Raw genomic sequence first — 16443 nt, forward strand, 5'->3', positions numbered from 1 at the left:
ACTTCCGGTTATTTTCACAAAATAAAATACCCGTTGCCTTTTATTTTACATTTTACATTTTACACTCACTGACTGAAACGGTGTCAGGCTGCCTCTGCTCGGTCAGGTTCAATCTGTTAAAAAGAAAAAAAGTGTTTCCGCCCGGTTTCGAACCGGGGACCTTTCGCGTGTGAGGCGAACGTGATAACCACTACACTACGGAAACCGCTGCCTGTGGGAGGATATGACGTGTAGATACCGAGAGATACAGGAGGTGCTTCCTGCTAGCAGTATGTCAACCACATACACAATCATACACAGTAAAATGTGCAGTGCAATTCTTCCTGGTCCTGCTACCGATAACAAGATGATTAAAATTAAATATCATATATGAATAAAAATGAATAAATAAATAATAAAAAATAAAAATGATCATTTGAATCAGGTGTGCTAGAGGAGGGAAAAATCGAAAACATTGAAAACATGCAGGGTAGTGGGAACTGAGAAACACTGACTACCGGGTGAACACTTTGGACCTCATGTATGTGCCCCCAAGCAGCAAGGTCGATATTTAATTCTGATTAAAAAGGGCGACATGTGTTTCCGCCCGGTTTCGAACCGGGGACCTTTCGCGTGTGAGGCGAACGTGATAACCACTACACTACGGAAACCTGTACCCACATGGAAACAGGACTTTTAGAAGCGTACAGCCTTCAGATGTGGAGCTGAGGGGTCCGTTTAACCTGCCATAAAAACTCTAAAGCACATAGAAACACAACCTTTAAATATAAATATAAGCCTTAAAACACATCTGGGTGTCCAGAACAAAGTTCTTTCTCTCGGAAAAACTCGGTAGTTTTCACACAGAGACCGTTTGTTTGAGGCTGTTTTCTGTCTGCTGGCTGAGAAACTGTTTAAAAACGTTTTTAAACTCTAAAGTTTAAACTCTAACTAAGCGGAGGGTTACAGTTTAGTGACTTAACCTGGAGCCGTTAACCACGGAGACATTTGTGCTCTTTCAGGACAGTTTTACTCAGATTTCCAGCCCGACCTGCCGCCCCAGTTTGTCTGGATGTTACATCACAGCCTCCGGGCGGCCCGCCAGCAGGAAGCACCATATAAGGGCAGGACATCCGCCGCCCGGCCAGGAAACACCATATTTGGGTGATTTTCCTGCTGAGCCAGGTGGCAAAGTCTGATCCCATTGGTTGTTCTCTCACACACACACACACACACACACACACACGCACGCGCACTCAGGGAGGATTTACCGACATCACAGATGTAGCGTTCCTCTCTAATCCAAACATTTCTCCTTTAAACTGTTTAAACTGTTTTTTTTAATTGTTTATAATTGTATAAACATTTTTATTGCTTTATGTTTTGGTGCTGGATGCTTGAATTTCCTTCGGGATCAATAAAGTATCTATCTATCTTTTCATTCTGGGATCTTTTCTCAGCTCTTTGCTGACAGAAAAACATAAATAAAGTAAAGTAATAAGGATAAAGTTCGATAAAATTAGGATAAAGTAAATAAATGAACCGTTTCAGACCCCAGCTGGTCCAGGCCGATGGTTCCTGGTTCTGGTTCTGGTTCTGGGGCAGTTGTTTCTCCCCACAGTCGCCTCCTGCTCAGGACTGATTGGACCAGAGAGAAGTTTGAGTTAATCTGCTGGTTTCCTGAGCTGGAAGCTGTTTTAAATCGGCTCTGAATGAACCCGACTCAGAGAAGTGTCGTAGAAAACAAACTGAAAGAATAAAAATGTTGAATAAACTCAAATAAACTGGCTGAGACAAAGAAGATTTTACAGGTTTTATTTCAGGAGAAACAGAAACAAACCTGCGAACAGACAAACGTCCCAGAACCTACGCAGTAGGTAACACCCCACGTGCACAGACGTGCACATCTGTGCACGCTCTCATATGTACAGTATCAACATGTAAACAGCATGAAGTTCATCATCAGTTCATCCTCTGACCTGTGAGAGGAAAGTCTGGGTCAGAGGTCAGAGGTCAGAGGTCAGGCCGGCCTCCTGCCCGTCAGCACATGTTGGAGCTGCAGGGGGAGGCCAGCTCCGCCGGGGGGCTCCCCATCGGGGAGGAGCAGGAGGAGTACAGGTGGGGGGACGGCGAGGAGGCGTAGAGGTGGGGGGACGGCGAGGAGAAGCCGGGGGAGGCGGCCTGCAGGCTGAGGGAGGAGGAGCCGGGGGAGGCGGCGGGCGGCGGCCCGGAGCTCCGCTCGCCCTTGCGGTCCCGCTGCCTCTGGTGGATCTTGGCGTGCCGCTTGCGCTCGTCGCTGCGGGCGAACTTGCGCCCGCACTCGGCGCAGGAGAAGGGCTTCTCGCCGGTGTGCGTGCGGATGTGCGTGGTCAGGTGGTCGCTGCGGCTGAAGCTGCGCATGCAGATGCGGCACTGGAACGGCTTCTGGCCCGTGTGCACGCGCACGTGGCGCGTCAGCTCGTCCGAGCGCGAGAAGCGGCGCTCGCAGCCGTGGGCGGGGCAGGCGTACGGCCGCTCGTGCGGCGGCGTCTTGCACGGCCGGCCCGCGGCGGGCTTCCTGGGCCGGCTGGCCTTGGCGAGCTGGGGGGCGGAGCCCTGAGGCTGCATCTGCGAGGAGAAGGCTTTGATGGTGGAGAGCGGCGTGAGCGGCTTCTGGTCCCGGGGCGGCGCGGTGTCCGGCTGCGGCAGGTAGTCCGGCAGCATCGGGACCACCATGGCGGGCGAGGGGTAAGCGGGCGGGGGGCCCTGCGGCTGGAAGGCCTCGGCGGGCGGCAGCAGCGGGTCAGAGGCGGCGGCGGCGGGCGGGTACGTCGGCGCCGCAGAGAAGACGGAGGCGATGTCGGCCGAGCCGCAGCAGAGGCCCAGCTGACACGATGATGTCACTGATGATGTCACAGATGAGGGAGCGCTGGCCAGGCTGCAGGCTGCAGGGGGCGGGGCCACGCTGACCAACCCCGTAAACAGGCTGAGCAGAGGCTCCGCCCACAGGCCGCCGCTGGAGGAGGCGGACGGTTCGAAGGTGAAGCGGCCGCTGTAGGCCAGAGGGGTGAGGCGGGGCGTGAGGGGGGGGAGGTCCGGGAGGTCCAGAGAGTCTGAGCAAAGAAGAAGAAGAGCGGGTTAATGTCACCTTTAAGTTTTTACAGTTTTTATTTTACATTTCTGTTCTTATTTCAACATTTTCACTCATCAACTCTCCTGTTTATTATTATTATTATTGTTGTTGTTGTTTTTAATTCTGCATCACAGGGAACAACAAACTTTTCCATCTTAAAACCACAGTTTCCTTTTTGACAAAAAAAATCTCAGAAATCTTGTTTTTTGTCTCATAAGTTGAGTAAAATCAGCTAAAAGCATAAAAATTAAATAAAAGAAGGAAGCAGCATCACTTTAATGACCTTTTAATTCATTTAAATGTAATTATTTTACTGAATGCTTGTTACAGGTTCACTGCAGACAGTTCTGCACTTTAATCGCTTTCATTTGCAGCTTTTTGTAGGAAAACTCCTCACGGACCCTTTAAGGTAACTTTAGATGTTTTTATGTCAGGTTTCTGCCGCCGCCCCCACCCCGCTGCTCACCTCCGTAGTCCCCGGTGTCCCCGCTCAGCAGCCCGGCCGCCTCGGCCGCGGACGCCGCCAGCAGCGAGCCTCCGGCCGCCGCGTTCTGCAGCAGCATCTGCAGCTCCTCCAGCTTCGGGTAGGCGTCCAGCGGGGAGAGCTGCGGCGGGAAGCCGGCCAGCGGCTCCGAGATCTGCAGGGAGGACAGCAGCAGCTCCGCTTTGGTCGCTGCCATCTCCCCGGAGGAGGAGGAGGAGGAGGAAGAGGCGGTGCGGGGTGAGGAGCTCAGCCGCGCACGGAGCGCTTCCTGCAGGGACACCGGCTCGGTCTCTGCTCCTGAGCCCCGCGGAGAGGCGCTGTGGCCGGGCGGACGCTGCTGCTGCTGCTGCCCGGAGGAAGCCAAGGCTGGAGGCTGCAGGGCTCCGGGTCCGGCGGCTGTTTCCGGCGGTTTGCGTGGGATCGGGGGACGTAAACAACAACAACAACAACAACAGATGTTTGTTTCCGGTTGGGGGGCCGGTGTGTTCACGTGCGCGCGGTCACAACTTGAACTTGAGTTCTGTCAGGAGCTCGCTCGGGATTCCCGGCTTTATAAAGACTCCTGCGTGACGTAGGTTCCCATATATGGCGGGGAGGAAGCCCATATTTGGGCAGAGCGGGGAACGCGCGGCCCTGGCTTCCGGGTGCCGCTGCTGCCTTTGTGTCGCGTGTTTCAGAGCGTGAACGGCCTGGTTCGGTCCCGGACCCGGACCGGGTCCGCTGGGGCCCACGTGGCGGCCGGGACCCGGAGCACGGCCCGCCGCCGCGGCCGGAAACCCCGGGGACACGTCACAGCCAAGTTCTCCGGGCGCTACGTCACATGGAGCTCTTCCAAGCGCGTCATCACTTCCTCAGGCCTTATTTGGGCGTTTTCCTGTCAGACCATTGAGCTCAGTTCATGTTTTCAGTTTGAATGTAATGAAGAAATGAATGGAATTAACGGTGGGATCACCATGAGGCCACATCGCGCTCGGCTTGCAGACACGAAACTCTCGAATATTATATTTTGCAAGTGCAATACTTAGTAAAAAGGGACTTATTGATGTACTCTGCAGACAGACCTGTGGAATGTAACAAAGCTTAAAGGTGATAGAGAAAGGTTGAATGGGGCATTAATCCTTGTTCTGTGATGTGATGTGTAGCCCAAAAGAAAAGGCTCTCTGAAACAGCTGTTACTATGCTGGGTTTAGAATGCGTCGTTTGCCCTTATTAGCGTCGTTTCAGAGCTTATCTGGCAACCTCATTATGAAATGCAGGTAGGTGTTGGGGCTATTCGGTTGCCGCTGCTTGATTGGCTGCCCCTGCTCTCACTGAAAGCAGAGCGATAGAGTAAAGCTGAGTTTATGCTTTGACGCATAGCCTCTGCAACCGTCAAATCTGTCTCTGTGCGTGACCACGCCCCCGCGCAGAGGGTCTGCACCCGTCGTCGCGCACCTCAGAAAAGTCCTGACTACACGTCGGACGGACGCAAACCCACGCAGAGCTCAAGCAAACAGCAGCTGTGATTGGTCCTTGGTGTGCCTTTCCGCTTGTCTGTGGTTGTTCTTCTCGTTCAGTGCTGGGGCGCCATATTCTCGCGAGTTCTCGAATACTTTTGGGGGGAAACTGCTGTGCGTCCCTAATAATTCCAGACCGAGGGCGCAGATGCATAACAGCAAAACTGGTTCGCGACCAGACCCAAGCGACAATTGATGTGCGCAGTTGCAGAAGTCTAATTTGCCCTTCATACACTGACTGGAAAGAAAGCTCATTCCCTTTAGATATAATAATAAAAAATAAAGAATAAAAATATATGAATATAAAATGTACAAGGTGTGTACAACAATACACAGTATCCAATATACAGAGCAACAACAGTGCAGCTTCATTAGTGCAGTTTTAATGATGGTAAAGTGACTGGGGCAGGTTATGAGGTGATTATGAAGTGTTCATAAGTCCAACTGCAAGGGGGAAAAACTGTTTTTGTGACGGGAGGTTCTGGTCCGAATGGACCGAAGCCTCCTGCCCGAGGGGAGCGGTGCAAATAGAGAAGGGTCAGCTGTGATCCGACCTGCTCGCCCCAGAGTCCTGGAGACGTGCAGGTTATGGATAGATGGGAGGCTGCAGGTCATGGATAGATGGGAGGCTGCAGGTCATGGATAGATGGGAGGCTGCAGGTCGTGGATAGATGGGAGGCTGCAGGTCATGGATAGATGGGAGGCTGCAGGTCATGGATAGATGGGAGGCTGCAGGTCGTGGATAGATGGGAGGCTGCAGGTCAGGGATAGATGGGAGGCTGCAGGTCATGGATAGATGGGAGGCTGCAGGTCATGGATAGATGGGAGGCTGCAGGTCGTGGATAGATGGGAGGCTGCAGGTCATGGATAGATGGGAGGCTGCGGGTCATGGATAGATGGGAGGCTGCGGGTCATGGATAGATGGGAGGCTGCAGGTCATGGATAGATGGGAGGCTGCAGGTCATGGATAGATGGGAGGCTGCAGGTCATGGATAGATGGGAGGCTGCAGGTCATGGATAGATGGGAGGCTGCGGGTCATGGATAGATGGGAGGCTGCGGGTCATGGATAGATGGGAGGCTGCGGGTCATGGATAGATGGGAGGCTGCGGGTCATGGATAGATGGGAGGCTGCGGGTCATGGATAGATGGGAGGCTGCAGCCGATCAGCTTCTCAGCGGAGCGCACAGCTGGCTGCAGTCTGTCTGTCCCTGGCAGAACTGAGCCTCTACTGAAGCCTGCTCGGAATCGTGTAAGCTTTGTGAAACTGTACTCCGTGAAATGCGCAGAGCAAAGGAAAAGTCGGCGGTTGTACGTACTGGGGATGCTGTTAAAAATAAATAAAAGCCATTGATTGCGAACATTGCTTTCCGGGATCGTAGTCCGCTTTCACAGCCTTGGAAGGCTCACCTGTTCCTGTTTCTCGCCGAAGGGGCGTGTCTGAAACGGGTGGCTGTGGACTTGGGTGTGGGGGGGGGGCGATTGCTGAAAAAGTGACGTCACTTTTTCACAAACACGGATTGGCACTTTTTCTGGGGGATATTCAAAAAAGGGGGAGTACGTGAAACAGAGGTTCTGACGCTTGCTGGCACAGTGTGTACTCCCCACAGCGGGGAGACTCAGAACTAACACCAAAAACGGGAAAAAGACGATTTTGATTCTCTATCCCCTTTAATGTTGTATCCTCGCTGTGAGGGAATCTCTTTCTATGGACTGAATGTTGGAAGTTGAACTGCTCAGAGCTCTGGTGTCTCAGATGATACAGAAACATACAGATGTTTCTGATTCTTTATGTTCTTTCAGATGATTTTTACATGTTTGCCTTTTTTCTTGTTAACTGCAAGGCAACTGAAATACTAAACACTATAATCAGAAGTTGTTTAGATTGAAAGCCATCAATAAATCATTTTATGAAGTCATCCGGGACCTGGGCCTGAACACACCACTGTGCGACTGGATCCTGGACTTCCTGACAGACCGCCCCCAGTCGGTGAGAGTGGCTGGTCGGACCTCCTCCAGTCTGAGTCTCAGCATTGGGGCACCACAGGGCTGTGTCCTCAGCCCTCTCCTGTACTCCCTGTACACCTACGACTGCGTAGCGACACAGACATCGAACCATGTTGTGAAGTTCGCTGACGACACGGCAGTGGTGGGTCTGATTTCTGGCGGCGATGAGTCGGCCTACAGGGAGGAGGTGGCCATCTTGGAGCAGTGGTGTATGGCCAATCACCTCTCTCTGAATGTCAGCAAGACCAAAGAGATCATGGTGGACTACAGGAAAAAGAAGGAGGAGCTACAACCAGTCACCATCAACGGCTCAGAGGTGGAGAGGGTGGACACCTTCAAATATCTTGGTGTAAACATTGAGAAGGACCTGACTTGGGACTGCCATGTGACCGCAGTTGTCAGAAAGGCCCAACAGCGCCTGTATGGACTCAGGCGCCTGAAGCAATTCGGCCTGAGACCCAACACCATCAGGGACTTCTCCAGAGGCACAGTAGAGAGCCTCTTGACAGGCAGCTTCACATCCTGGTACGGCAGCTGAACGGACAGAAACCGCAAGGCGTTGAGGAGGGTTGTTCGCACTGCCAAGAACATCACCGGGTGTGAGCTGCCCAGTCTGGAGGACCTCTACGCCCAGCGCTGCCTGAACAAATCCCTGAGGATTATTAAAGACCCCACCCACCCCCATAAAAACCTTTTTTCCCTGCTAAAATCCAAAAGGGTGAAGGGATACAAGATCCTACCAACGCGCACCAGCAGACTGAGGAACAGTTTTTTCCCACAGGCTGTCAGACTTTTAAACAACAGTGAAAACTGATATGCTTGCCTATGTTTATTTATTTATTGTTTTAAGTGTTTTAGGTTTTCGGTTGTTTTTATCATGTTTTATTTTGTTTTTAGTATATCGGAGCTTCCAAGCTTTTCACATGTATGTACCCACAGTGCATCTAAGTGACGAATAAAGTGAATCTGAATCTGAATCTGAATCATTTCTGTTCTGTTTGATTCCATGATGTATTTAACTGATTATCAGTAATTACAATGCAAATCCAAATGATTGTTTTAACTTTTAAACAGGTTGGACACATCGGCCCATGATGTTTACTGACAGTTACTTTTATCTCGTCTTTTCACTTTATTAGGATCAGATTCTGCAGGTAAAATTGCAATAATAAGGTGACTTTGACTTGCCCAAGAAAAAATGACTGACTTGCACATGTGTAACTTTAGCCTGGCGACGCCATCCTACGTACATCCGCCCAAAGATTTTGGCTCCGCACATAGTCTGGCCAAATCCCCCTACCTCGGTTCGCTCAGTGTTTTGCCAATCAGCAAACAGTTGCGAGTGGTGACGCAGAACTCACGCGCGGAGTCCATTGTAGTCCATATAATTGTAGTTCAACCGCAGCGGAAATAAACATGGCGACAGAAGAAGATACACTAGAAGCTATCCATGAAGTTGTCTCAACTCTGGAGAGCATTACACAATTAAAACGAGAGCAAGAGGAATGCCTCGTCAACTTTGTTAGTGGCAAGGATGTCATAGCTCTCCTTCCAACTGGCTTTGGGAAAAGTTTGTGTTAGTGTTGCAACCCGGTATAATGAAAGCGGATGTGGGAAGCGTGATTCGCGAGCTAGAGCCTCGCGAGAGTAAGCAAGAACTTCGTTGCATAACCAACGTCATTTCTAAACATTACTGATTGGTTAAGGGAACTCCAGTGAATTTAAGTTGCTGAGTAAGGTCCCACCCTCCATGGAAACAGATTCCTCTTGGATTTTTCCAGACTGTTTGACAGAGTCAACAGTCGGCTTTCGCCCAGGCTAGTGTAACTTGGGCTGTGTTCGAAATCGCCTACTTCTCCCACTACTCCTACTAACTTTAACTTCTTTTAAGTTCCCGGATGCATACTAGATTCTCCTAAATGTTGGGTATGCATCATGAGGTTACTACTCATACTCAAACTACCCAAGATGCAACGTAACGTGACGTCGCCGATCGTCATTTCCTGTCAAAACGGCAGTTTCAAGCTAGCTACAACGAAGGTAGGTTCACTTCCTGTTTTCAAAACAAAAGCACCAATTGTATGGTAATGGCTTTCCCTATGATAAAAGGCAACGGGTATTTTATTTTGTGAAAATAACCGGAAGTGCGTTGCTCACTGCGGCTAGCTTTAGTAGCGCCAAATTCGTGGGAACAAAATAGTAAACAGCCGGTATTTTGTCAGGTTTTCAACACGTTGGGGATCTAAACGACTACTTTCTCACCTGAAAATGTTTCAAATGTTGCTAAAGTTTACAGAGTTTAGAGCTTAAGGGAAATCAGCTTCAGGCCGGCTGATTTCGGCTCAGGCAGGATAGAAATGCATTGTGGGTAAACGCTCTGCATGGTGTCTGATTGATCAGTATGCAGTATGAAGTATGTAGTATGCAGTATGCAGTATGCAGTATGTAGTATGTAGTATGCAGTATGTAGTATGTAGTATTTAGTATGTAGTATGCAGAGTTTGTAGTATGCAGTATGCAGTATGCAGTATGTAGTATGTAGTATGCAGTATGCAGTATGTAGTATGCAGTATGCAGAGTTTGTAGTATGCAGTATGCAGTATGCAGTATGTAGTATGTAGTATGCAGTATGCAGAGTTTGTAGTATGCAGTATGCAGTATGCAGTATGCAGTATGTAGTATGCAGTATGCAGTATGCAGTATGTAGTATGTAGTATGCAGTATGCAGAGTTTGTAGTATGCAGTATGCAGTATGCAGTATGCAGTATGCAGTATGTAGTATGCAGTATGCAGTATGCAGTATGTAGTATGCAGTATGCAGTATGCAGTATGCAGTATGCAGTATGCAGTATGTAGTATGCAGTATGCAGTATGCAGTATGTAGTATGCAGTATGCAGTATGCAGTATGCAGTATGCAGTATGCAGTATGTAGTATGCGGTTTCAAACTCAGCCTCTGTCTTTCTGTACAGCTATTACAAGCTTTTATTCTGAAGAGTATTCACCTTCTGTACCTTCTGTATCTCTCAGTAAATGTACACGTGATACCTAGTTGTGGGAACCAGTTTCCGTAGTGTAGTGGTTATCACGTTCGCCTCACACGCGAAAGGTCCCCGGTTCGAAACCGGGCGGAAACACTTCTTCCTTTTTAACAGATTGAACGGCTGAGGTTCAATTAAATTGTGTGATGGTAGAAATTTTTGACGATCATAAAGGTTTCTCCCCATGTCGCTATATTTGGGCTCCCGGAAGACCACAACCGGTTCACTTCCAAGCAGCGAGATATCGCAGCCTTCACTTATCATCAGTCTCCAACTCTTACTCCCATACATTCTCCTGTTGGAAAAATATGTTTTTACCCTCTTCTTCGTAACAATAATAAGTCAGTTAGATCCCGGTTTCAGAAGGAGGCGACTTCTACTCCTGCTGTTGTGCCTTTTTGGAATCGATTAATATATCTTGGAAATTTACCTGGTTGCTCCCAAATCACTTTCTTCTCACTAACAAGGTAAACTGTACCTTTTGTGACCTTTGCCCTGAGTCCATTACTCATTTGCTCTGGATGTGTCGGCAGCACCTGAGGTACAGCACATATGAACATCTGTCCAGGGGCCGGCGGTATCACAGGTTTCCGTAGTGTAGTGGTTATCACGTTCGCCTAACACGCGAAAGGTCCCCGGTTCGAAACCGGGCGGAAACAGTTATTTTCCCGCTAAGAATCGCTAAGTTCTTAACAATAATAATAATTAAATAATAATAATTATACACCAAAAAATGAAAAAGAACAATTCTGACAATTTTTGCGTAAATAATAATTGTATTTTATTTTTTACTTTATCCTTGTCATGATCATTTATTTAATTTATATTAATAAATTTCAATTGTGGTCTTTTTGTGGCTGAAACACAGTTCAAGCAGTTTATTTTCACTATCTATTGTTTTATTTATTTATTGGTATAAAAGTCCCAAACCTTTGTTGGATGAAACAAATGGACAAAGTAGATGTGTTATCTGCTCTCCTTCTGTCACTGAATGGAGAGTCAGCGAGGAAAGTTGAAGCGGCTGCAGCGCCAAAAGGCGGCAGTGGCCGGAGGGGGTATTACATCCGTAGTGGTTCAGCACTACCATAGAGAATGAATGGGAAACGGTTTAGAGCCGTTTAGCTAAACACTCTACCATAGAGAATGAATGGGAAACGGTTTAGAGCCGTTTAGCTAAACACTCTACCATAGAGAATGAATGGGAAACGGTTTAGAGCCGTTTAGCTAAACACTCTACCATAGAGAATGAATGGGAAACGGTTTAGAGCCGTTTAGCTAAACACTCTACCATAGAGAATGAATGGGAAACGGTTTAGAGCCGTTTAGCTAAACACTCTACCATAGAGAATGAATGGGAAACGGTTTAGAGCCGTTTAGCTAAACACTCTACCATAGAGAATGAATGGGAAACGGTTTAGAGCCGTTTAGCTAAACACTCTACCATAGAGAATGAATGGGAAACGGTTTAGAGCCGTTTAGCTAAACACTCCGGGCGGCCACCTACAAAACCAGCAATGCGGAGCTTTTTTTTCATGTCAATCCTCGTTAGTATAGTGGTGAGTATCCCCGCCTGTCACGCGGGAGACCGGGGTTCGATTCCCCGACGGGGAGGCATACTTTTTTTTTTTTCAACTGCTCCGTTGGGCATCGAGTTTGTGCAACAAGCAGCTCATCACAGACCAAATGTAGAGGGACGTAGCTTCATCTGGCTCTGCGTTCTCCATCTTTCTCCAATGCCTGAGTTTGTTGTTGTTGTTGGTGGTGAAGAGGTCAACAGGAAGTGGCTCTATTAGCAACAGCTGGAATGGGTACAGCGCCACCTATCATAGAGGAGTAATGTGGTTTTCATCCTGGATCCTGGTTGAGAAACCTTGTAGCAGCTGGGGAAGAAAAAAAAAAAAGTATGCCTCCCCGTCGGGGAATCGAACCCCGGTCTCCCGCGTGACAGGCGGGGATACTTACCACTATACTAACGAGGATTGGCACAGAAAATCGGTCCGCAGTGCCGGTTTTGTCCACGCGGTGGCCTCAGGCCCGGAAGTGAGGACCTTTTTTGGGGGGTGGGGACACAGCCATTATAACTAACAGCCTTGCCACTCTCTATTAAGCCCCATTGTACCGGCTTTTTGGCTGCAGTTCCACCAGAATTCCACTGGGGGCGTCGGTGGAGACCAGAATGAATGGGGCCCAATAGAGCTAGATGCTACAAATGGTCAGTTTCACCTAAGTCTCCTCAAGAGCGCTCAGATTTGAATGTAGTTTCTCAAAGCTCAACATGGGTTTCAAGTCAAAAATCTACTGAACGAGTACATATATCCCTTTGATTTCTTACAGGTTGGCTTCTTGTTGTCCACCACGCGCTAGCATTGTGCTAATGACCGGCGAAAGAATGAATTACGACCAGAGGCACCGCTTGACGGCCGGCTCCATACCAACATACAACAGAATTAAGATGGACTTTTTCCGCTTATGTTACCACAGCCTAAGAATCTGTGATGTCACCACACATTCTCTCTTACTACAGCTCTTCCTTGAAAACGCTGCTGCCTTTGAGACCAACAACAAGCAGGATTGTTGCCGTAAAGCGGCATCTCCGGTCGTAAGCTATGTATGACGTCATATACACTTCAAATCCTTTTTTTAAGCAAATGAGTGGCTCTAAAAATCTAAAACTCAGCCATGGGTATTTTCCAAACATCCTCTTTCGAACACAACATTCGAATTACTAGAGAAAAAATTATATCTTGAGATAAGGGCACGCTAGGGCGTATAGCTCCATAGGACTCCATTCATTCTGGTCTCCAAAATTGAGCGCCCCACGTGGAAAAAGCGTGGAACTGCAACCAAAATTGCCTCGTTGGAATCCGGAAATGCACCGTGAGTGGCGAATCTGTAGTATTATAGAGTCTGTGGTGGGGAGGACATTTTGGGAGGGTCATTTTCACCTGCCGTTTAAATTCGAGAGAGACCGGCGAGAGCACATCTGTACGAGAAGAAGAAGGAAAGTGAGCTTATGTTACGACTAGCGGTGAGTTTCTGATTTGTTATTATCCACAGAAAGTACATGCATGCTTTCTTGTGTTCTTCGTCAGTATGATGAATGTTACATGTCGGTTTGGGTTGGTTGGTTACAGGTTGGCACTACTTGGCTTCAGGTTTTCTAAATGTCATGTCAGGATGTATTTTCTTCATCATAACATAACGTATTAAATTACTAAAGTGTCTTTTTTTATCCACTTTTACTTAATTTAGCAAAATGTGCTGCATAGAGGAGTAATGTGGTTTTCATCCTGGTTGAGAAACCTTGGAGCAATTGGGAAAAAAAAAAAAAGTATACCTCCCCGTCGGGGAATCGAACCCCGGTCTCCCGCGTGACAGGCGGGGATACTCACCACTATACTAACGAGGATTGACATGAAAAAAAAGCACCGCAGTGCTGTTTTTATCCACGCACCCGTCCACTACGGATGTAATACCCCCTCCGGCCACTGCTGCCTTTTGGCGCTGTAGCCGCTTAAACTTTCCTCGCTGACTCTCCATTCAGTGACAGAAGGAGAGCAGATAACACATCTACTTTGTCCATTTGTTTCATCCAACAAAGGTTTGGGACTTTTATACCAATAAATAAAAAAAACAATAGATAATATGAGATGTGATATGACATGTGATGGATGTATGTTGCTGGAGTTTTGCACTTTGAATGACATGGATAGATACGGAAGACTTTTATTTCTTACTCGGTATGATAACCTGAGGCAGAAATATCACGGTTTCACGGTATCATGATCAAAGCTCTGAAATGTGTATTTTGAATGTCTGTATTTAAAAACAAGAAAAATAAAAAACTTTTAATTTTAAACAATAAAACATGCTGGACATTAGTAAATATGTATTTAAACTAAAAAAAACATCAAATAAAATGCAGATAAATGCAGAAACTTAACCTGCGGCTCAGATCAGAACGTAAATAACTGAAAAAAGTAAAAACACTTCAGCTAACTGTCAGGAAACAAAGCAGGAAGAGCAGCATCATGTGCTCAACGATCAGCATTCTCACCCATTACTCACATAATAACTATATATATATATATATTATGTCAGTAATTATATATATATATATATTATTATATTATATTATTATTATACATATATATATTTACTGACATAACAGCTGATGAGCCTGCAGAAGTTTCAATCGTCTTTATGTTCCATGTGTTCTCACCATGATCGTCTGTTATAGGACTGTTAAGTGTATTGTTACCTTTCCTTTGTTTTTTATGAAACTGAGCTTCAGTGGACACACCTGGGAATTATCTCATTACTTTCAGGATGCAACAATAATAATAATAACCGGTTTTATTTAGCGCTTTTTATAAAACTCAAAGCTTCCAGTGAATGAAACAGCAAATCCCCCAAAGTTCTGCCAATCTCCGTCAGCGAGTTCTTGGAGTTGACGTGGAGTCGTACAGGTGCCTGTACGGCACTTCCTCTCTGAGTCTGGATTCTAATTGGTCCGTCCTGTTTGTGCACGACTTTGTGGCAACCAAAAAAAAACAGGAAAAAGTCAGACCTCACAATCTCGTGGCCCTATTTTCTCTCCCTTTGTATCACTGCCTGCTGCCGCCTGCCGACAGCCGCGCCTGTTACGCTGTTTGCTGCTCGCTCTGCACAGCAGGCAGTGACAATAATGCAAAGAAGGATTTTGCATAAAATCAAGAGAATTATGGACAACCCTGAACATCCTCTCCATGAGACTGTTATCAGAAAACAGAGTCTCTTCAGTCAAAGGCTTCTTCAGTTTGGATGCAAAACAGACCGCTACAGGAAATCTTTCCTGCCCACAGCCATCAGCATCTATAATAACTCCTTCATTTAATTGAGCTACATCAACATTTAATTTCCCTCTGGGATAAATAAAGTATTTTTTAATTTTGAATTGAATTGAATATACAGTTGGAAATAAGTACAAAACTAAAGTGGCTTGATGCAGCCAGAGAGGATGCTCTATAGAAGTTAGTGAGAGTTTTAGTAGACATGCCAAACTTCTTGAGTCTCCTCAGAAAATAAAGGCGCTTCTGGGCAGTTTTTACTGTCATGTCAGAATGTCTACTCCAGGTTAGGTCATCGCTGATGTGCACACCGAGGTTATTATCGTTAACGAAAATGAACGAAATAACGAAAACTAAAATTAAAAAAACAATTTCGTTAACTGAAATAAATAAAAACGAAAATTCAAAGACAAAAACGATAACAAACTGAAACTATATTGCGTGTTTCGAAAACTAACTAAAACTAACTTAAATTATAGAAATAATTTCCTTCGTTTTCGTCTCTGTCAATTAAATATAAGCTTCTTGGTATGATCAATTTTTTCTGGCAGTTTAACTCCAGATGGCAGCAGCAGCACCTTAATGCGCCTCACGGTCCGACGTCACCCACAGCGCAACTCATCATGGCTGCAGCAAAAGTTGGGAGAAAACGTCAAAGTCCCACATGGGATTTTTCTGAATATGACGAGGAGAGAGATAAAAGCAAGGGCCTTGTACTGGAAACAGACAAAATATGTGGCTTACTTCTCAAGGGGAAAAATCCCACAAATCTTAAAGTCCATTTAAGAAGCTCGCATAATCTGGAGTACCTTGACAAGCTAGCATCTGTGAGTAGCCCACCGCCACCCCGCGAAAGAGAAACAACATTCCGGCCAGGTAGCACGGGGAAGGAGACCACTTTAATGGACTGTTTTCACCGACGACCAAATAGCTGCTGGTTAGTAAATACACAAGAACACCACAAGCGAGAAGATGCATTGGTTAACATTTTTATCGAGACTGGGATATCGACACGACTGTGTGACTCCAGTGCTTTCAAAGGGTTCTGCACGTTACTCGAACCAAAATTCAAATCCCCCGGTGCTGCAAGAGTGAATAACCTTTTTGGAGCTAAGATGGAAAAGGCAAAGCACAAATTAAAAGAGATCTTAACGGACGTGAGGAAGCTGACCCTCTGTTTGGATGGTTGGAGTAAGAGGGGATTAACAGCATCTTTCATAGGTGTCTCAGCATGTTTTTATCATCCACCTGGAGGCCAAGTTTACCATGCTCTGTTAAACCTACACCAAATAGAGCACCCACACACTGGAGAGGCAACTGCTCGCTGCATTGATGAGACATTAAATGCATGGGACATATGCGACAACAAGGTGCTGCTCGTGGTGACCGATAACGGCTCCAACATTTTGAAAGCTGCGCGGCTGCTTAGAGAGAGAAGCCGAGAACAAAGAGAGGAGTCCACAGATGCTTCACCCGGTCAGCCAGGAGATGCCAGAGA

At 47.0% G+C, this 16443-nt stretch overlaps 1 protein-coding gene and 7 non-coding genes across 8 annotated transcripts; 3 read left to right on the forward strand and 5 right to left on the reverse strand.

The window, feature by feature from the left end:
• Window positions 1–132: 132 nt before the first annotated feature.
• trnav-cac (transfer RNA valine (anticodon CAC)) lies at window positions 133–205 on the reverse strand. The gene has a single exon. It is a non-coding gene; the product is annotated as a tRNA-Val (tRNA).
• A 372-nt stretch (window positions 206–577) lies between these two features.
• trnav-cac (transfer RNA valine (anticodon CAC)) lies at window positions 578–650 on the reverse strand. The gene has a single exon. It is a non-coding gene; the product is annotated as a tRNA-Val (tRNA).
• A 1128-nt stretch (window positions 651–1778) lies between these two features.
• On the reverse strand, window positions 1779–4293 carry LOC142401601 (early growth response protein 1-like). Its single transcript, XM_075487068.1, has 2 exons — window positions 3558–4293; window positions 1779–3071 (listed from the first exon to the last, which is right to left on the reverse strand). Exons 1-2 carry the CDS (start codon window positions 3769–3771, stop codon window positions 2020–2022), a joined length of 1266 nt encoding a protein of 421 aa, XP_075343183.1. The 5' UTR covers window positions 3772–4293; the 3' UTR covers window positions 1779–2019.
• Window positions 4294–10139: 5846 nt separating this feature from the next.
• Window positions 10140–10212, forward strand: trnav-cac (transfer RNA valine (anticodon CAC)). Its single transcript has one exon. It is a non-coding gene; the product is annotated as a tRNA-Val (tRNA).
• A 490-nt stretch (window positions 10213–10702) lies between these two features.
• trnav-aac (transfer RNA valine (anticodon AAC)) lies at window positions 10703–10775 on the forward strand. Its single transcript has one exon. It is a non-coding gene; the product is annotated as a tRNA-Val (tRNA).
• Window positions 10776–11655: 880 nt separating this feature from the next.
• On the forward strand, window positions 11656–11727 carry trnad-guc (transfer RNA aspartic acid (anticodon GUC)). The gene has a single exon. It is a non-coding gene; the product is annotated as a tRNA-Asp (tRNA).
• Window positions 11728–12023: 296 nt separating this feature from the next.
• On the reverse strand, window positions 12024–12095 carry trnad-guc (transfer RNA aspartic acid (anticodon GUC)). The gene has a single exon. It is a non-coding gene; the product is annotated as a tRNA-Asp (tRNA).
• A 1358-nt stretch (window positions 12096–13453) lies between these two features.
• trnad-guc (transfer RNA aspartic acid (anticodon GUC)) lies at window positions 13454–13525 on the reverse strand. The gene has a single exon. It is a non-coding gene; the product is annotated as a tRNA-Asp (tRNA).
• Window positions 13526–16443: the final 2918 nt, after the last annotated feature.

This window comes from Odontesthes bonariensis, chromosome 16, assembly GCF_027942865.1.
Source record: "Odontesthes bonariensis isolate fOdoBon6 chromosome 16, fOdoBon6.hap1, whole genome shotgun sequence".
In the NCBI taxonomy this organism is placed as follows: Eukaryota; Metazoa; Chordata; class Actinopteri; order Atheriniformes; family Atherinopsidae; genus Odontesthes; species Odontesthes bonariensis.